This window comes from Lissotriton vulgaris, chromosome 2_1 (genome assembly GCF_964263255.1).
Source record: "Lissotriton vulgaris chromosome 2_1, aLisVul1.2, whole genome shotgun sequence".
Lineage (NCBI taxonomy): Eukaryota > Metazoa > Chordata > Amphibia > Caudata > Salamandridae > Lissotriton > Lissotriton vulgaris.
Genome location: NC_141687.1, coordinates 2,076,426,612 through 2,076,443,490, shown reverse-complemented (window position 1 = coordinate 2,076,443,490; position 16,879 = coordinate 2,076,426,612). Strand labels below are relative to the sequence as shown.

Here is a 16,879-nt window from a genome sequence, read left to right as displayed (position 1 = left end):
GGCCAAATGGTTATTGCCGATTTACCGGATTGCTCACCTTGGGCTGCAGGCTGGATGGTGCTGGCCCTCTATTGCAACTGACTGCTGATAGAATAGTAAACAGTGCTGAACCAGTTTCTCATAAATGCTGCAGATGTAAATGGGAATGACTCGAGTCGCTTTTAGAAAATGGTTTGCCCGACTTTTAGAACATCTTGTCTTTCTATTATTAATCTTTCTGGTATATGTTATGCTGTTAGCTGTTTTATTTAAGTAAAGCTGCGCGTGAAGTGGATACAGGGGAGAATTGAAGTCAAGGCTTAATTCTTCCATATTCCATATTCCAATTTCAGAAGTAAAATGTAACTACATTATTCTTTCCTGAAAAGTACATTTTAGTAAAAAGAAGAATCTGTGTTATATGTTGCTACATAAAGACAAGTGAACACTGCAGTACATATAATGTTCTGGATTCTCGTTTTTGGAGAGCTTAATTAGGGTAATCTCCTAGCCACAGTTTACCAATGTAGTCATTCAACCTTGGTCATTGAGGAGCTTACAAATATTAGTAATTTCAATGAAAGTTACAATTACAAACACCAGGTTTAATTTATTGAGAGATTGATTTTGGATTGATTGTCAGTCAGCCAATTTAACATGCTTCGATTGGTGATGGAGTTTTAGTAGTGTCAGAATGACATTACCATCTAAATAACTTACTTTGCGGTTGTTGTAGATCATCAGATAAACGGCTAACTAAGAATTGATTGCTTTACCCTGTTCCTGTTTAATACAATTATGTCACTACTCGCTATATCTGTGTAACATTTAGCTTCTTTTCTTGTTTCTTCATTGCTTTCTGAAGCGGAGTGACAAGCATTTGAAACTCTTTTGTGAACTTTTGAATCTGGAAACAGACAAAGTGGCACAGTGGCTGTGCAATCGAAAAATAGTAACCTCGTCAGAGACCGTCATCAAACCCATGACACTACTTCGAGCACTCAACACCAGAGATGCTTTGGCGAAACATATCTATTCCCACCTGTTTGACTTCATCGTGGAGAGAATCAACAGAGCCTTACAGTTTTCAGGCACACAGCATACCTTCATAGGAGTGTTGGACATTTATGGGTAAGATTTTTGTCAATTCTTCATTTGATTTTGTAGTCGATAGCACACGTTAAATTCGTGCAGTCTTGTAAACCAGGCTGAAACAAATGTCATGATCAAAGGCTGGGTGAGTTTTAAGCTATGATTCACGAGAATAATACGAATGGCTAAAGGACTGGCTTACAGCAGTACATTTTCCAATTATTAAAGTTACTCGTAAACTCCACCAATTGTTATAATATGCTATGAAAAACTCACTAAAAGCTACTGATCCCTATCGTATATTGTCCAGACTACATTGTATGCAAACCAGTTTCAATTGGGGACTGGAGAACAATTTAATTAATCTATTTGTGTTCAATTAGAAAATGGTCTCATCTCAAACATATCGTTATATTGAGCAACTACCTACCTCTTTCTTTGTTAACAGCAACTAAACTTTAAATATCTGGTGAACCCAAAACATCTAGGTTTTGGGGAAACGTGTAGAATAGAATCAAAACATCCCAATTGGAAAACGTGGGTGTTCCTTCAATTGGCAGGAGTGAGGCAGTAAAATGTTGTCCTGCCATAGGCTGCACTATATGTCATGTAATGTGTAATGGAAGTCTAGGGGCATATGATTTAACCAGTCATTTGTTATTGGCTTGCATCAGTGCACTCCCGTATTGGATGGATGTGCCCAGGTCAAACTGGGACTGAGGGTCCATTTGCCCAAAAAGTTTTTTCTGCGCTGAAAACACTAACTTCGTGAGTTTGCACATGCACTTGAGAGAGCGCAGCAGTAAAAGATAAAGCAGAGGTTCAGGTTGCTGCTGCGTTTTTCACTACAAATGCACCACAGCCTGAATTTACGGAGTGTCCAAGGGATCTTCTACAGGGGAGTGGAATCTGTGACTGATCTTCTGATGAAGGAACTGTGTCTCTGGGAAATCCCTGGACCCGCAGGGCCTATTGTATGGGGCTGCTTTGGAAAGTGCAGTATTGTCTTACTTTTCTTTAGAGCACCTGGCAAGACTTCACAATACCAGGGCACAACGTGTATACTCTTCAAAATAGTAATCTACACACTTTAGAATACTAGATTACAATACAGACAAAGCTCAATACTTATTTGCAAAGTAAGGAGAATATTTACTGCAGCAAGTTCCCATATATCAAATTGCAATAATATATGTGTAAAATAAATGCATGTAGTGAATGCATATACACAAGTGTAAATAATTAGAAATTTTAATATTTCACAAGCTGTCTGTTTGGCATCATCCTCGCCAGCAAGGCTGTGGAACCCGTTGACAGTCTCAGGCTGGAGATCTCAACCGGTACACAAAAAAAACTCTTGGCAGTACGTCCAGTCCGAAGGGGAGTTCCTGTCAAAGCGGCAAGAGGTCTCCACCTCTATACTTTTTACTAACACGCAGAGAGACTTCAAGAAGCTCCCTCTCCCTTCATCTGCACTGTAGGTGCTGGCTTCACTCTCTGCAACTAGGTCACCAGTAGCGGCCGACATGACTCGCGGGTGGGGGAGTGGTGGTCGCGTGGGGAGGTGGTTGCGTGGAGGTAGAGAGGTTAATTTTAAATATAAAAAAAATATATTACTTACCTTTGCTGGTGTGATCCCGCTTTGGCCCGCATTGTCTCTGCTCCTCACAGTAAGCAGGCAGCCTCCTTCCCCTCCCCTAAGCCGATCACAACACTGCAATGGCAGCTCTGTGATTGGCTGGGATGCCGACCACACAGGTGTCCATGGGGATGCCACTTTCTCCATGTAGGCTGCATGCAGCCTACATGGAGAAAAGGGAGAGTGCAATGACTAGTTTGGTTGGCCCTGGGACCGACGAAACAGTCAGTGCCCTGAGAGTTGGCAAGACACTCCTCCCCTGCCCTCGAGCAACACCACCCACCTGCCCGTCCCCAACCAAACCAATCTGCTTTCTCTCAGTGTGAGAAACAGAAACATAAAATGGTATTTATACCATTTGCGAGAAAGCAGTGGGGCGGCCCTCCTCCACCCACATGGAGGAGCCGCCCCTGGAGGTCACTCGACGAAACTGGCCAGACTCCGATGAGATTTCTCAAGCAGAATTCTTCACATTCTTATCCTTGGACACTGTACTCATCCCACACTTTATGTTTTAGCAGTTTAGCTCTCTCGCTTGGTGATTGAGAAGCCTAGACAACCGGTGCATGCAAGTAACCGTGGCCTGCCTGCGTTCACTGCTGAACCACATGCTCCAACAGACACAAGATGAGCCTGTGCTCACAAAAATCTTATTAAGGCAAAATGGAGTCAATGGTCAATACACGATCTCACAATATATAACTGCTTGCAGCATTACAATTGTGTGCACCTCTTAAGCATGATACAGTTGGAATACCCTAAAGGGGCGTTTTTTCCATCAGCCTGTAATCTGGCACCATTGCAATGTGTATTGTTATCCAGAGAGTAGGAAACAGGTGCATACAGGAAAATGTCTCTGAGGACACTTCAGTAATAAGTCTTCAGGAGGTATCCAGCTCTTGAAATTAAAAACACTGGCATGGCGAACTAGCAGAATTTTCCCGAAAAATCTATGTTGGCTCTTACCATTCATCAAAGTCTCTGGTCTAGAAATTGAATAGGATTTAGTTGTTCAGAAGATTGTGAAGGGGGGAATTTAAAAAAGGAAGTGACAGGTTTGTGGCTATTTAGTACTTTACCAAGGACATCTTTGGGTTATGAGGAAAGGTGAGATTGTAAATAATTAATTGCTTATTTGGTAGTTGCATTCTCTCAGTTTGACTCCCTTGCTTTAATATGGGTGGTGCTTCCTCCATCAACATCCCACCCACTTCTGACTTTATCTATAAACGCCGCCCACAACTCGCCCTGTTCAGTAGACAAGTTCAGCTTTCATCCACTGCAGTTGTCACCGTACTCCACAAGCCAATCCCATGCATGTACCAGAAGAACTGCCTCAGCTCTCCATGGATCTACTCCTGATGGAGCTCTAGTTCGATTCAAAGTTGCCTGTCGAGAACTGTGAGAGTATCTCATGTCCCTCCGTATTCTGGAGAATATCCATGGTCATCCGCCAGGACCAAAGTCCTTGTGGTTACCTCCCATTGCCACAGTACCACAGTCCAGTCTTCTATTTGTATTTGTGTTACACAGTGGCAGGTATATACCCACTGTGTGGGATGCTCATGGTGCTATGCATCCTCCAGTCTAACGTTTGTCATGACCTCCCTGAGCACTGCCATCATTGGTGGTTTTGTTCCTGTCCTGGTGAGGGTTCTATTGATATCTGGGTCCTATATACACAGTAGGGGCAGATGGAACTCTTGCGTAATCAGGTCCGGTACAGGAAAGAAAAGAACATGGGATCATCAGTATTGGGGCATATGTTTTTAAAATCTTAAGGTCATGTCCATCAAGAGTGCCCTGGATCAGGACATACCTAGCCCCCACATCTGCCTTTATATATGTGAGTGAAAAGGGAGCCCCCAGAGCCACCCATATCAGTCCAGCTCTAGCATTAGTATAATAGAATGAATGATAGACCTGTCCCCTCCATTTCTTGGCTAATCTAGAGGCACCTGTGTCCTCTAGATGTGTTTCTTGCAGGCAGGCTGAGTCAATGTTACGGTGTTTGATAAAGGTGAGTAGTCTGTGGCATTTGATGTAAGTACCCAGTCCCCGGACATACCAGATCATTATTATTATTATTATACTCATTTGTGGTGTGCAACTAATCATCCCCAGGGGGATCTTTCGGCGCCAGAGTAGCAGTCACCTAAAAAGAAACAGAAACGTAAAACAGCCAGGTCTTGAGCATTCTCTTAAATTGAGACCAGTTGGAACAGGCCTGGATCTCATCAGGGAGACTGTTCCAATGGACGGGGGCTAGATGAGAAAAGACGCGACCGCCCATTTTGTCTTACCTGATTCTCTGTGTGCAGAGCAAGTTACGATTGCTAGATCTCAACTGACGCACGGGTTGGTACAACTTAAGTTTCTTCTTAGGGTAGGCCAGGCAGGTCCCCTGAAGGGATTTAAAACAGTACATAGAAGCTTGAAAACTGCTCGCTTTCTAATAGGAAGCCAATGCAGCTGACGTAGAGAGGTACAGATAGAATGCGTACAGGTTTATTCAGGGCAAGACTGGTTGCAGTGTTCTGAACCACCTGTCATTTTGATAATAGATCTTCCCTGATTCTGATTAGAAGAGAGTTACCTTAATCTAGTCTACTGACCAAGAACGACTGAATGAGAGTTTTACGTGCCATAAGAGGGATCCAAGGGAAGAATTTTCTTAACATCCGCATTATTCCGAAGCAGGTGCCTGACAAGATCTTCACATGTTCCTCCATAGATATATTATTGTCAATCCTGATGCCAAAATTCTTTGCCCATTTTTTTGGTGAGGGAGCCTCCCCTAGTTCTGATGGCCACCATTCTGGAGTCCACAAATCCTCAATTACCAAATCCTCAATTACCAAACAGCAATATCTCTGTTTTGATGGAATTGAGCTGATGAAAGTTCTATTTCATCCATATGGCTATATTTGACATGCAATTTTAAAACTTGGCCTTGGTCACTGCAGGGTCTGACTCTATGGGGATTATCACCTGCTTGTCATCAGCATACGAGATAGTCTAGTACCCACAGCTTCTAATAATTGCGGCCAGCGGGGCCACATATATATTAAACAAGGTGGGGCTTAAGATGGATCCCTGCAGGACTCCCTTATCCACCCGCATGGTCTGAGACACAAAGGAACCCAACTGGACACATTGTGTTCTGTTGGTCAGAAAACTTTGTATACATTTGAGTGCCAAGCCTCTGACACCAGTCTCTCATAGCTTATCCAGAAGGATGTGAAGAGAGATGGCGTCAAAGGCTGCCGACAGATCAAGGAGAACTAGCATCGAAGGGGTCCCGCTGTCCAGTGACATCCTTATGGCGTCGGTGACTTCCAACAATGCAGACTCCGTGCTATTACTGGCTCGGAATCCCAACTGGGATGGGTCCAATAGGTTATTCTGTTCCAAATAACCAGAGAGATGACGATTGATTAATATCTCCAAGATCTTTGAGCTACAATGGAGGAGAGAGATTGGCCTATAATTTTGTAGATCAGTGGGATCTGCTAGCGCCTGTTTCAGCAATGGCTTGATGCGTCGTGTTTCCACTTACGAGGAAACCTGGCTGTATCTAACGAGATATTACAGAATTCAGCGAGCACTTCAGCTAGGACCAGAGTGAGTTCTGACTTAAAGAAGGACATTAGTAGCCTGCAGTGACGCCCCCATTCTACATCTGGTGGGATAGTGTGCATCTCCCTCTCACCCATGCAACTAACCAGAGAGATGACGATTGATTAATATCTCCAAGATCTTTGAGCTACAATGGAGGAGAGAGATTGGCCTATAATTTTGTAGATCAGTGGGATCTGCTAGCGCCTGTTTCAGCAATGGCTTGATGCGTCGTGTTTCCACTTACGAGGAAACCTGGCTGTATCTAACGAGATATTACAGAATTCAGCGAGCACTTCAGCTACGACCAGAGTGAGTTCTGACTTAAAGAAGGACATTAGTAGCCTGCAGTGACGCCCCCATTCTACATCTGGTGGCATAGTGTGCATCTCCCTCTCACCCATGCAACTCAAACCCACTGCTGAGAATCTACAAAGTTGAACAAGCAATGCAAACAATACAAACAATACCCACCTCACCCACCCAAGGACAACCATAGCACAACCAGTTGACTATCTATGCTCATCCCGTGCATCTACCTGGACTTGCACAACATCCCAACTGATCCAGCTGAGACCAGCTGAGCAGTGGGTTCAAAACCCTCTGCCTAGCACATAAGATTATGTCCTGTAGGTGCCCCAGCTACTTGGCAAAGAGACTCAGCTGGTACCAGCCTCGCAGGCTATTAAGGCCCAGTAACAAATTCCTCCTTACCCTTCTTAGAGTCTGCACTGCTAAAAATGGCGGAAAATCATTTTCCTTCTTGGCGCCAATCCTCTGGAACAAATTGCCCCCCCCCCCCCCACCTACGCACTGCAACTGATCACAATTGCTTCCGTAGGGAGCTAAAAACATGGCAGTTCGATCATTAAATCCAGTAAGATATTTTCTCTAGCCGGAAAGTCAGAGCTGTTCATCAGCGCCATGAGACCTATGGGTGATATGTGCGCTCAATAAATATCCCTTATTTGATTTTATTTGATATGTCTTTACCAAACGTCTCTGCCAGCCATACACTTCGCCTGGGTCATAACTCTATCTGTTCATCCCAACGCACACTCACTCTGCATTCTCATAGAACTGTAATAGCAGCCTGGTTTTCATTCACTGAAGTCCCTGCAGATAGCGCAACAGGTGTCAATAATATACCAGTGCAAGGCAGAGCCAATTTACAGTCTTTGCAGTCATTCCAAGCAATCTCCCAATGCTGCTGGGTACTTGACTGGTCTGTCCCAGCTATGCAACCTTACAAAAGCAGGCCTCAAGTCACATATTCATTCCACTATCACCAGTTCCCACCTCCAATGCAACAATGGTGTCAGGCACAAAGTCCAGCGCGGGGCTCGAGGACCCAGTCTCTGTTCCATCAGATGACGGTTGTATGCCACCCTCCTGCTCATGTCTTGGGATGCCATAGTACTGAGCTGCATGGTACCATCCTCAGTGACCGTGAACCTCCGGGAGCCCAGCGGGGTAGTGTTGGTATCATCTCTAGTTGAGTTGTGGTGATACAGCCCCCTTGGGGACGAGATCCCCAATTCTGTTGCGGGTTGTACACCAGATGGAGCGGCACTGGCTTGCCTCTGATTACTAGCCAGACACACACTTCTTCTGGGTAGTCGAAGAAATGGGCCTTCCCCTGTGAAAGGACTTTGTTTTGCATAATATAGTTGCATATATTAGAGATTTAGTATGCTTAGTTTTTGCTTCATACTCTGAAAGGATTTGTGCTGCTCCTGCACCTTTTTTGTGTAGTCCGGGTAGATGGCTTTCCTACTACTTCCAAAGAGGGGAGGTGTCCGTTCATGGTTCGCTCGTAGGATTCAATCCCTGTCACTGTAGTTGAGAATTTTAGCTATGATGGCTCTCAGTGAAGCCCCTGGGGGCAGTGTGGCACCAACACTCTGTGCTCTCTCTCCACTATGGAAAAATTCAGATAGTCCTGATGGCTTGAGTTCTGTCTGCACCCAATCCTCTAGAACATTTTCAGTGAAAGCCCCCTCAGCTCCCTCTGGGAATAACAGGATGCCAATATTATTGCACCAGGAGCGGCCTTCCATGCCTTCCATTCACCGTTCCAACTTCCTTGTGGTGGTTGTCATCTGGGTCATTTGACACTTAAGGGCGACCAATTCCCCCTGCAGTTTGGTAATGTTACCGATGCAGCCATAACTTTATCAGCAACTTTCCTTAGATCAGAGTGCAGTTGGTTAACATCAACTGACAACCATCTCAATTTTATGTTCCAGTGCAATCCAAGAACCTTTCATTGATGCTAACAGTTCTGCCGTGGAGGGCTCAGCGCCACTTTCATTTACATCCCCAATATCTGTCACACCTGTTTGCCTCGTTTTTCTGTGAGTAGGTTGGCACTGGGTAGTATATTGGTTGATAGTGTGTGCTGAGTGAGTTCGAACTAGCTTGTCCTTACCCCTGTTGGGTGAAGATGATCGCACAGCTTTCCTGATTATTGGAGTTGCTGGTATCTCTTGCAGACAGGGATGCCTGGCTGGAGCCACCTCTTCTCCTTCAAGATTGCTGAGACAGCATGTCACCGGAGCCACAGTGGCCAGGCCCCTCCCAAAGTGACAGCACCACTCTGGTGGAAGATGAAGCTCCTTGGCACAGTATGCACTTCCCCCTCTCCAGTTGCCATGTTCTCTTGTCGGAGGGATCCTTAGTGCTGAGACCAGCCCCTCTGGAGCAACCACTGTGGTCTGTTGAGAGTGGTGGTGGAAGAGAGCAGACTGTTGTATGGCGTTTTAGGATCAGAAGTGAATTTTCCCAATTCATGCCCTTATATAGGTACAATTCACATTGCCCTAATATAGGCAGAGAAATCATTCCCTTATTTAGACATATCCCATGAAGTCCAAATACAGGCATGGCTACTTCCACCCGTACCAAAACGTCACAACGATTACTTGGAAAATTGGCTTAAGCAGTCAGGGACCTCCCCTTGCTTGAATATTGATTTGTCCAAGAACTCATGTACTTTACAAAGAACTACTATTCCCTTGGAGTTCTTTACTAACGTTATTATGCCCGACTTTACGTCAAACTAGACACCTTCAAGGTGTAAATATGCCTTCACTTGCTCTAGCAAGGGATGGTGGTTCGGAGCAGTTTGACTATCTACTTGCCCGACGCAGCTCACTACAGCAAGTGCCGAAGGAAGCCGACCCTCCAGCTGACGCACTGATGGAGAGGCTGCATTTCTACCGGCGAGAATCCAGCTCCAGTGTTTCCAAGCTCCCCTTGCGGGGTGTTGGGAAATCGAGTCCAGAGACAGATACCAGACCGCCTTCATTCTAAACGAAGGTATGGAGCTGATTAGAACCTAGAGAAACCTTGGATAGATTCTTGGCAGAGAAAAACGAAACCTATGATACACCACACTTACTCCAGCGTACTAGACTTAGGTTAGGTAAATTGGGGTAGGCGTATTTTAGAAGCACCAGTTGAGCACTTTTAAATATTGTTATTTATGTATGTATTTATATATGGTTTAGAAACCATAAAATGCTCTTACAGTATTATTTTATAATATTGTTCTCGCTGTACGCATTATACTTTCCAGTCTGCATTAAGAATGTAGCAGTTCACTTTACTTGCATGAGAAAGAAGACTGTTCAATAAAACCTTTTATTGAAAACGCCTGTCTCTCTATTTCTCTGCACCTCTGTAGAAACGAAGCATGCACAAGTGACTGAGTTAAATACTTATCTATTGTTTCCACGACTCTGGAGATACAATTCTTATTCTTGTGAAACAAAGTTGTCATGTTTATTCAGTTGTCAGAAACTAATCCCTTCTTGTGAATTTGAGAAAGTTTCTAGTGACCTCTGAGCTAGCTGGCACTCACTATTAAGTTTAGTATACTCGATAGAGACCTAGTCGACCTCAGTCCTACGTCTAAACTATAGGATATACTATTCCAATGCGCAGAGCCTGTTGGGAATATAGGAACTACACTACAAGACCAAATGCAGTGAAACCTCGAGGAACTCAGAGTTGTGCCCCAAGGTGAGATGCAGGGCATGTGAGGACTAGCCCTGGTGTAGTTGGCAGGGCTACTTCAGCCTAGTTACTTTACTACTGTGACTGCCATGATTATTCGGGATTTTGTGTGCTGGATTGCCAGGAGCTCAAGGGCTCACGTCCTTTCAGCCATGTTGCCAGGGCATTAGGAGTGTAGGCAATGCGTTGATTCGGAGTCTCGCAGTGTGGAGATGCGTCCTCATCAAACCCATTGCAATGAAGGCAATGCATCATCGTCGAGTTGCACAGCTGGCAATGCAATGTCCTTATCTTTGGCAGCATCTGCGATGCATTGGCATAGAGGTAAGATGTGTTGGTTCTGACGCAACAACGGCAACTCTTGGATTTTAGCAGAAGACAGCCAGAAATCCCACTTCCAAGAGCCCAGGACTGGATTGGCACAACCTGGCAATGTAGGACACACATTTGGCAGATCCAGAGGCTATAGCAGGGTTGTTGTAAGTCTTTCATGTCCTTGAGACTTCAGAATAGGAGGCGAGCCAGCAAGCCTTTGGAGTCACTTTGGTTCTGGCGATGTAAAGATGAAGGTCCAGTCCTTCTCACTCCCAGGAAAGGAGGGTATCAGACAGCGGGGCAGACTCAGCAAAGCAGGAGTCCAGCAAAGTCCAGCAGAATAACAGTCCTTCTAGCAGCACGCAGTCCTTCTTCCTGGCAGAATGTCCCCTGGTCCAGAAGGTACTGAGTTGGTGGTGTCAGGGGTCCCTGCCTTTCCCTCCCCGGTGCCAGACTCGCTATAGAGGGAGTACGCAGCTCTTTGTGTGGGAACAGGCACAGCCTTATTCAGGTGAAAGTGTTTGCTGCTCCCCACAATTCTGTCTCAGTATGGCCCATCAGCCTGGTGATGACCCATCAGGATGTGAATGGCCCACCAGGCACACTTAAACTGTCTTTGTGTGTGGGTGTGTTGAGGCAATGCACAGAGCCCAGCTGTTACCCACCCAGATGTCTATTCAGAGACAGACAGAGGCCCAAAATTGTTAGAAAATGCCAACTTTCTAAAAGTGGGATTTTCAGACTTGCAACTTAAAATCCAATTATACCATGAGTTGTGACTTTATATTGTGAGTTGAGAGACACCGAACTTGAAATATCCATCTTTTCCCAATTGGAAATTACACTTATAAAATGTAATAAGGTAATTTCAATGTTAACCTTTGGGAGAGATAGGCCTTGCAGTAATCAAAAATGAATTTAAGAGTTTTTCACTTCCTGGCCTAACAATATGGCATGAGACAAACCTTTTGCCTCAGCGGGTCAATAAACTTTTTATAAATACACAAAAAAGACACCAACAGAGGAGGAGGCAGGTGTGTTGGGAAGGGGATAGCTTGTGTCTGAGGCATCACACATGGCCTCTATCCTACAAGCTATCCAGAACCTCAAGGATACTATGAGGTCAAAATGGGGGCCTGAAAGTGGACCCAGTCCTAATTCGGCAATGCAAACACCGTCAAAAGAGTTCCGGAGTTGGAAGGTAGTGTATGAGACAGGCCACAATGAAGTTGCAGGAGACCCAGCTTTTATCACTGCAAAGAATGGTGAACTAACTAGAGGCCAGAGTGGAGGACGCAGAGGGTAGGTCCTGATGTAATACCTTATGAATTGTGAGCATTCCAGAGGGAGCGGAAGGCACTACATTTAGATTCATCATTGACTGGCTAAATAGTTGGGTTCCGGCGGGCAAAATCTTGCCCGGCTCTAGTTGAAAGAGCGCATTGAGCCTGTGCTGTGAGCCTCCCGATGTGCTCTCTACCACACCCCTACATTGCTCGCATCTTCAACTATCCTCTCTGTCTAGTTCATACTGCTCTCTTCCGTCAGGGTCCAGTGCACCTGCTAACAGATTTCCACTGGTACACCCCTAATAGATAGCTGATGTCCGCCTCTTTCTGGAAGGTGGAGATACCAAGATTTCGTAAAGCCAGTTTGAGGTGGGGTGAACCATACGGTTCGCTTCTGCCAAGCTATGGAATACTCTTTCTACCCATATTGCTAGTCTTTCCTCCCATGCCGCCTTCGGCAAGCAGCTGAAACCTGGCTCTTCTCCTTTCATGATGCTAGTTATGTTAATCTCTCCAGTAGTGGCTCTTCATAAACTAGTGATTTGACACCCTCGGGTATAATGCACTTTACAAAACTCTCAAAATCTATATATATAAAAAGGAAAGTATGTCTGTCTGTCTGTCTGTCTGTTTGTCCTTTATGTATTACTATACCATTCATCCGATCGCCATGAAACTTTGGGAAGTTGTTGAGTACACTCCTGCGAGGTTTTCTGTCAAATTCTATTTTTTTTTATCGGCCCCTAGGGCCCTCATAATCTTTCGAATACTGAAATACACAGCGAATTTGCGAGCATCGTCGTCAGTTATGACCCCCAAACGGAAATCGATTGGTCAATCTACATCAGAAGCACGAAAGAAAAAGGCATTACAAGCTTTAGAAACAGACGAGCAACAGGAAGCCAGATTAGACCCGTTTCGAATACAAACTGCTCAAGCCCGTAATTCTCGCACGAAAGAAAAAGGCATTACGAGCTTCAGAACTGAACGAGCATCGAGAATCAAGATTGGAAGCCGATCGAGTACGCACTGCTCAAGCCCGTTCTTCTCAAACGAACAAGCAACCAGAATCAAGGTCGGAAGCCAATCGGGGATGCACTGCTCAAGCCACACTTAGAAATGTTTCCAAATATAAAATGAATACGTTTCAATAACAATGACACAATGTAAATTTAATGTTATCATAACGAGTTTCCTAGAATTTCCTTTCTTCTGAGATCGGAGCAACGCGCAACGGGTAAGCTAGTACAAAATAAATTTGAACCGTAATGTGGTGCGACCTCACCTTTCAATCTTCCCAAGTGACTATTTTCCCAGACTACACTTCAAAGGTTCAGCAGCAAAGGCTATCATTTCAGGGTGTTAAACAAGAGATGACAGCCATTAACATCCAATATATGCTGTTATCGCCCGCTCAATAAAAGGTCATTTTTCAGGACAAGACCCTGTCCTTTGACACTCCAGAGGCCACCTGGTTCTGGGTGGAAGAACAACCCAATCTGTGTGGCCAAGGCTCTCCCCTTGCAAGAGGGCTGTAAGGGGAAGTGGTTGGGATGGCGGGGGGACCCTGGAAGAATATAATACAGCCTCAAGATGCAGGACTCGAAGAAGAGATCAGAGAGTCCCCTCGCTGGACATGGAAAGGCCCTTTGCAGAGAAATTGGTACCAGTGGTGGAGACAGACCATCCACCTGCAATTGATACAGACGACCCTCTTAAGAACAATCAGAAGTCTCCGGCACAAAGCGCACTTACGTGACTCGTAAAGTATCAGTCTAGCTGCCATAATGATGCATGGTGGCAAACAGCGCTGGCTGGTGATTCACGCCCTGGTTTTCTTTAATTTATGATTTGCTGTTTTTATGTTTTGCTATGGGTGTGGTTCAATTTTGGTGGGGGGGTTGAACAAAAGGGAGGTATACATCACAGGCTAACCCAGTTGGCTACTGTCCCTAGTTGCATCGTGACAAGTACTTCCACTTATTGAAGTTTGGCATAGGGGTATCTTTGCTTTGATTTGTTTCTGGCACAGACATTACCGCTTGAGATGGTCCGACATGCAATGCACAAATGTAGAGAACTGACACAAGCGAATTTGTTAACATTACCTACACCTAATGGCTGACACAGCACAACCCAGTTCATTGGTTAAGCTTACTGTTCTCCTTTAGGACTTCAATTACCTATTAAATCCAATTAAAAGGGGGGCAGTACTGAGGGCAACGCAAATGATCAACAACGACATACTCATGTTGCAAGAGACCCATCTGATGGGTAAACACTGTCCCTTTTTGCCACAAAAAGGCTTCTCTAAGTCATAGCATTCAACATTCCTAGAGGATCAAGATGCGTAGCAATTTTTATCCAAATGCATGTCCTGCTGGTTGGAACCCGGTATGACATGACCAACTAGGGAGATATGTGGTGGTGCCTGGGACCTTGCATGGCACTCTGATATCCCTGATTTGTGTGTATGCTTCCCCTCCCTTGACATCTGAGTTTATCAGCACACTGAGTTGTATCCCCCTGCCGGTGACTCAGTGGATTATAGGTGAAGACCTCAATGGGGTCAATGAGATGGATCGCTCCTTAGCAAGACTGATGACCATACCGCACCCAACAATCCTAGCTACCTTCCTGAATAATATAACTTTAATAGATGTATGGCGGGCACATCACCCGGTAGAGCAGTGCCATACCTTGTTCTAAAATGGACATAGATCATTTTCTTGCCTCAACCACTTTCTCATACTCAAGTTAGAAGGGCATAGAGAAAATCCCTGCACCAGAATGTCCAAATTCTGGCGTGGGGATTTTCTGATCTCTCACCGGTGTTGATCAGCCATGTCTGGGGGCCTACTAGCCAAATGGCAAGGTGGCGTCTGAGCCAGTGGTTAAGATATGGAGTGTTTTTGGAGTCATGTGGGCAGATGACTGAGAGATACATACAAGAACATGACGGGTCAGTAGAATCCCCGGGTGTCCTCTTGGTGGCTCTAAAGGTTACCTTGAGGGGTGAGATCATCAGTTACAATAACAGAAAGAAGGGACTTACTCAGCAGGTGGTGTCAGACTTGGAGCTGTATCACAGATATGGTGCTTTGAGGGGCTCAGGGATCCCACCTAGGTCATTGAGGGCTTGATGATGGAACAAGACTGCCTCTTTCATTTTCTGTACGAAGGCGAATTACCACTGACACTGCCTTCAGCCACCCGGGTGGTGCTTTGCACCTGGAGGGAGGCTGCGAAAACCACTGGAGGAGAGCGATGACTTTAAATGGAGATCCGCTGTGGAAGAAGACTAGATTTCCATAGGTGTCTGCACTCCGATGCTTTGATAAGTGGGACACTAAAGGCATTTTGGGAGAGGTGTTGAACAATAACTCTTTGAGCTGCAGATACAGCACCAAATTCATTGTCTCCAATTTTCATCAGTACCTCAAGCTCCGACATACAATTACTCCATACATATGGTCCAGTGACTTGGGGCTGCTAGAAGACAAGTGCTTGGGATGAAACACTGTGGTAGGGGATTTATTAGATACCATTTGGACCTGTCAGGCTTTGGCTCAGTCTGGCTCAGTTCTTGTAGGGAGTATCGGGGACCCTTGAGGTGCTATCAGGTTGGAGGATTGCCAGAGAGCCAAAATTGGTTTTGTTACCCATAATAGATGATGTGGGAGAAAACAGACATAAAATGTCACTGTCGTGGCTGGCCTTACTGTTTGCAAAATGGGACATTGCAAGTGCCTAGCAGCGATCAGCCAGTAGCGGCTTCTTCCGATCTGGAGCAGTTGGAAAAGGGTGGGCGGAGAGCTTGGGGTTTGCGGGTAAGAAATAATAAATAAAAAAACTTACCTGGGCCTGACGGCTGCTGCCTCTCCTCCATCCTCTTCTCCCTGTCTCCGCCAGCAGCCCCCAGGCTCCACAATCACAGCGTTGTAATTGGTCTGAGCGCCCAACCACGGCGCTCAGACTGAGACTGGGAGACTTGAAACGTTCCTCACCAAACTGTGTAAAGCAAGCCTGGTGGGGAAGATGCAAAGTGTACAGGACTGCTTGGCCGTCCCTAGAGGGCCGGCCAAGCAGTCATGCCCATTTAAGGAGCTCTGGGCAGCCCCACCCCAAGAGCCACCAACTTTAATAGGAAAAATAAAATGATAATAATGACACCGTATTATCATTTTATTTTCCTTTTGATCAGTGGGGCGACGCTGAGCTGCAATCAGTATCCTTTTTCTTTGAGACCTGGTCAACAGGAATGGACTAATGCATGGGTCTAGAATGCCCGGTATACTTATCCCGGCCATGCCCACAAAAGTACCACAAGATATGGAAAGACTGGGCTTGATCTCATGGGAAACATATTGAACCCCGCTCGGCACTTCATACTTTTGAGGCAACATAATGTTGGGGGTTGGCAGGAGGGATCCATGTCTGTATTAAGTGTTCCTGCTGGAAACTAAACTATGGCATGATGAGGATCAAGTGGGCAGTGACCAGTATTTTCTGTGCCAAGTTTGGTTTGTACTTTTATCAAAATCTTACAGTGAAAAGTTGTATCCAAAAAAAGAAAACCAGGGCGAGTGGGGGGGGGGGGCCTTTATAGAGGAAGTCGGAAGTGGATGGGGTGTTTATGGAGGCAGTATCGCCTCATATGGTGTTTAATTTAAGCGGGAAAGGACCAAGGGGGTAATTTAAATTGCATTTGTTCTTCTGGAGTTGAATAGAGAAACTCTCTATGAGGGTTTCACCCTTTTGGTAATGTCTGAGGGCTAGGCCCATTGATGTTGGCTCACTAATTTCCATTATGTGAGTGTAGCTTTTCAACCAGCATGCCCGATTAACAAACGAGCCCTTACATACAATGCAAATAGTCAGAGTAGTCAGTAAGCACATTTCCTTTCGATGGGCACTTAAACAACTC

The 16,879-nt window shown here is 45.3% G+C and overlaps 1 protein-coding gene across 2 annotated transcripts in view; it reads left to right on the top strand.

Annotated features, from left to right (window-relative positions):
* MYO5C (myosin VC) overlaps positions 1 to 16,879 on the top strand; it is a 971,652-nt gene that overhangs the window by 327,220 nt on the left and 627,553 nt on the right. For both annotated transcript variants that reach the window (XM_086958305.1, XM_086958306.1), the window contains exon 10: positions 845 to 1,110. In XM_086958305.1, the coding sequence (XP_086814431.1) occupies positions 845 to 1,110 (266 nt within the window). The remainder of the gene's footprint in view (positions 1 to 844; positions 1,111 to 16,879) is intronic.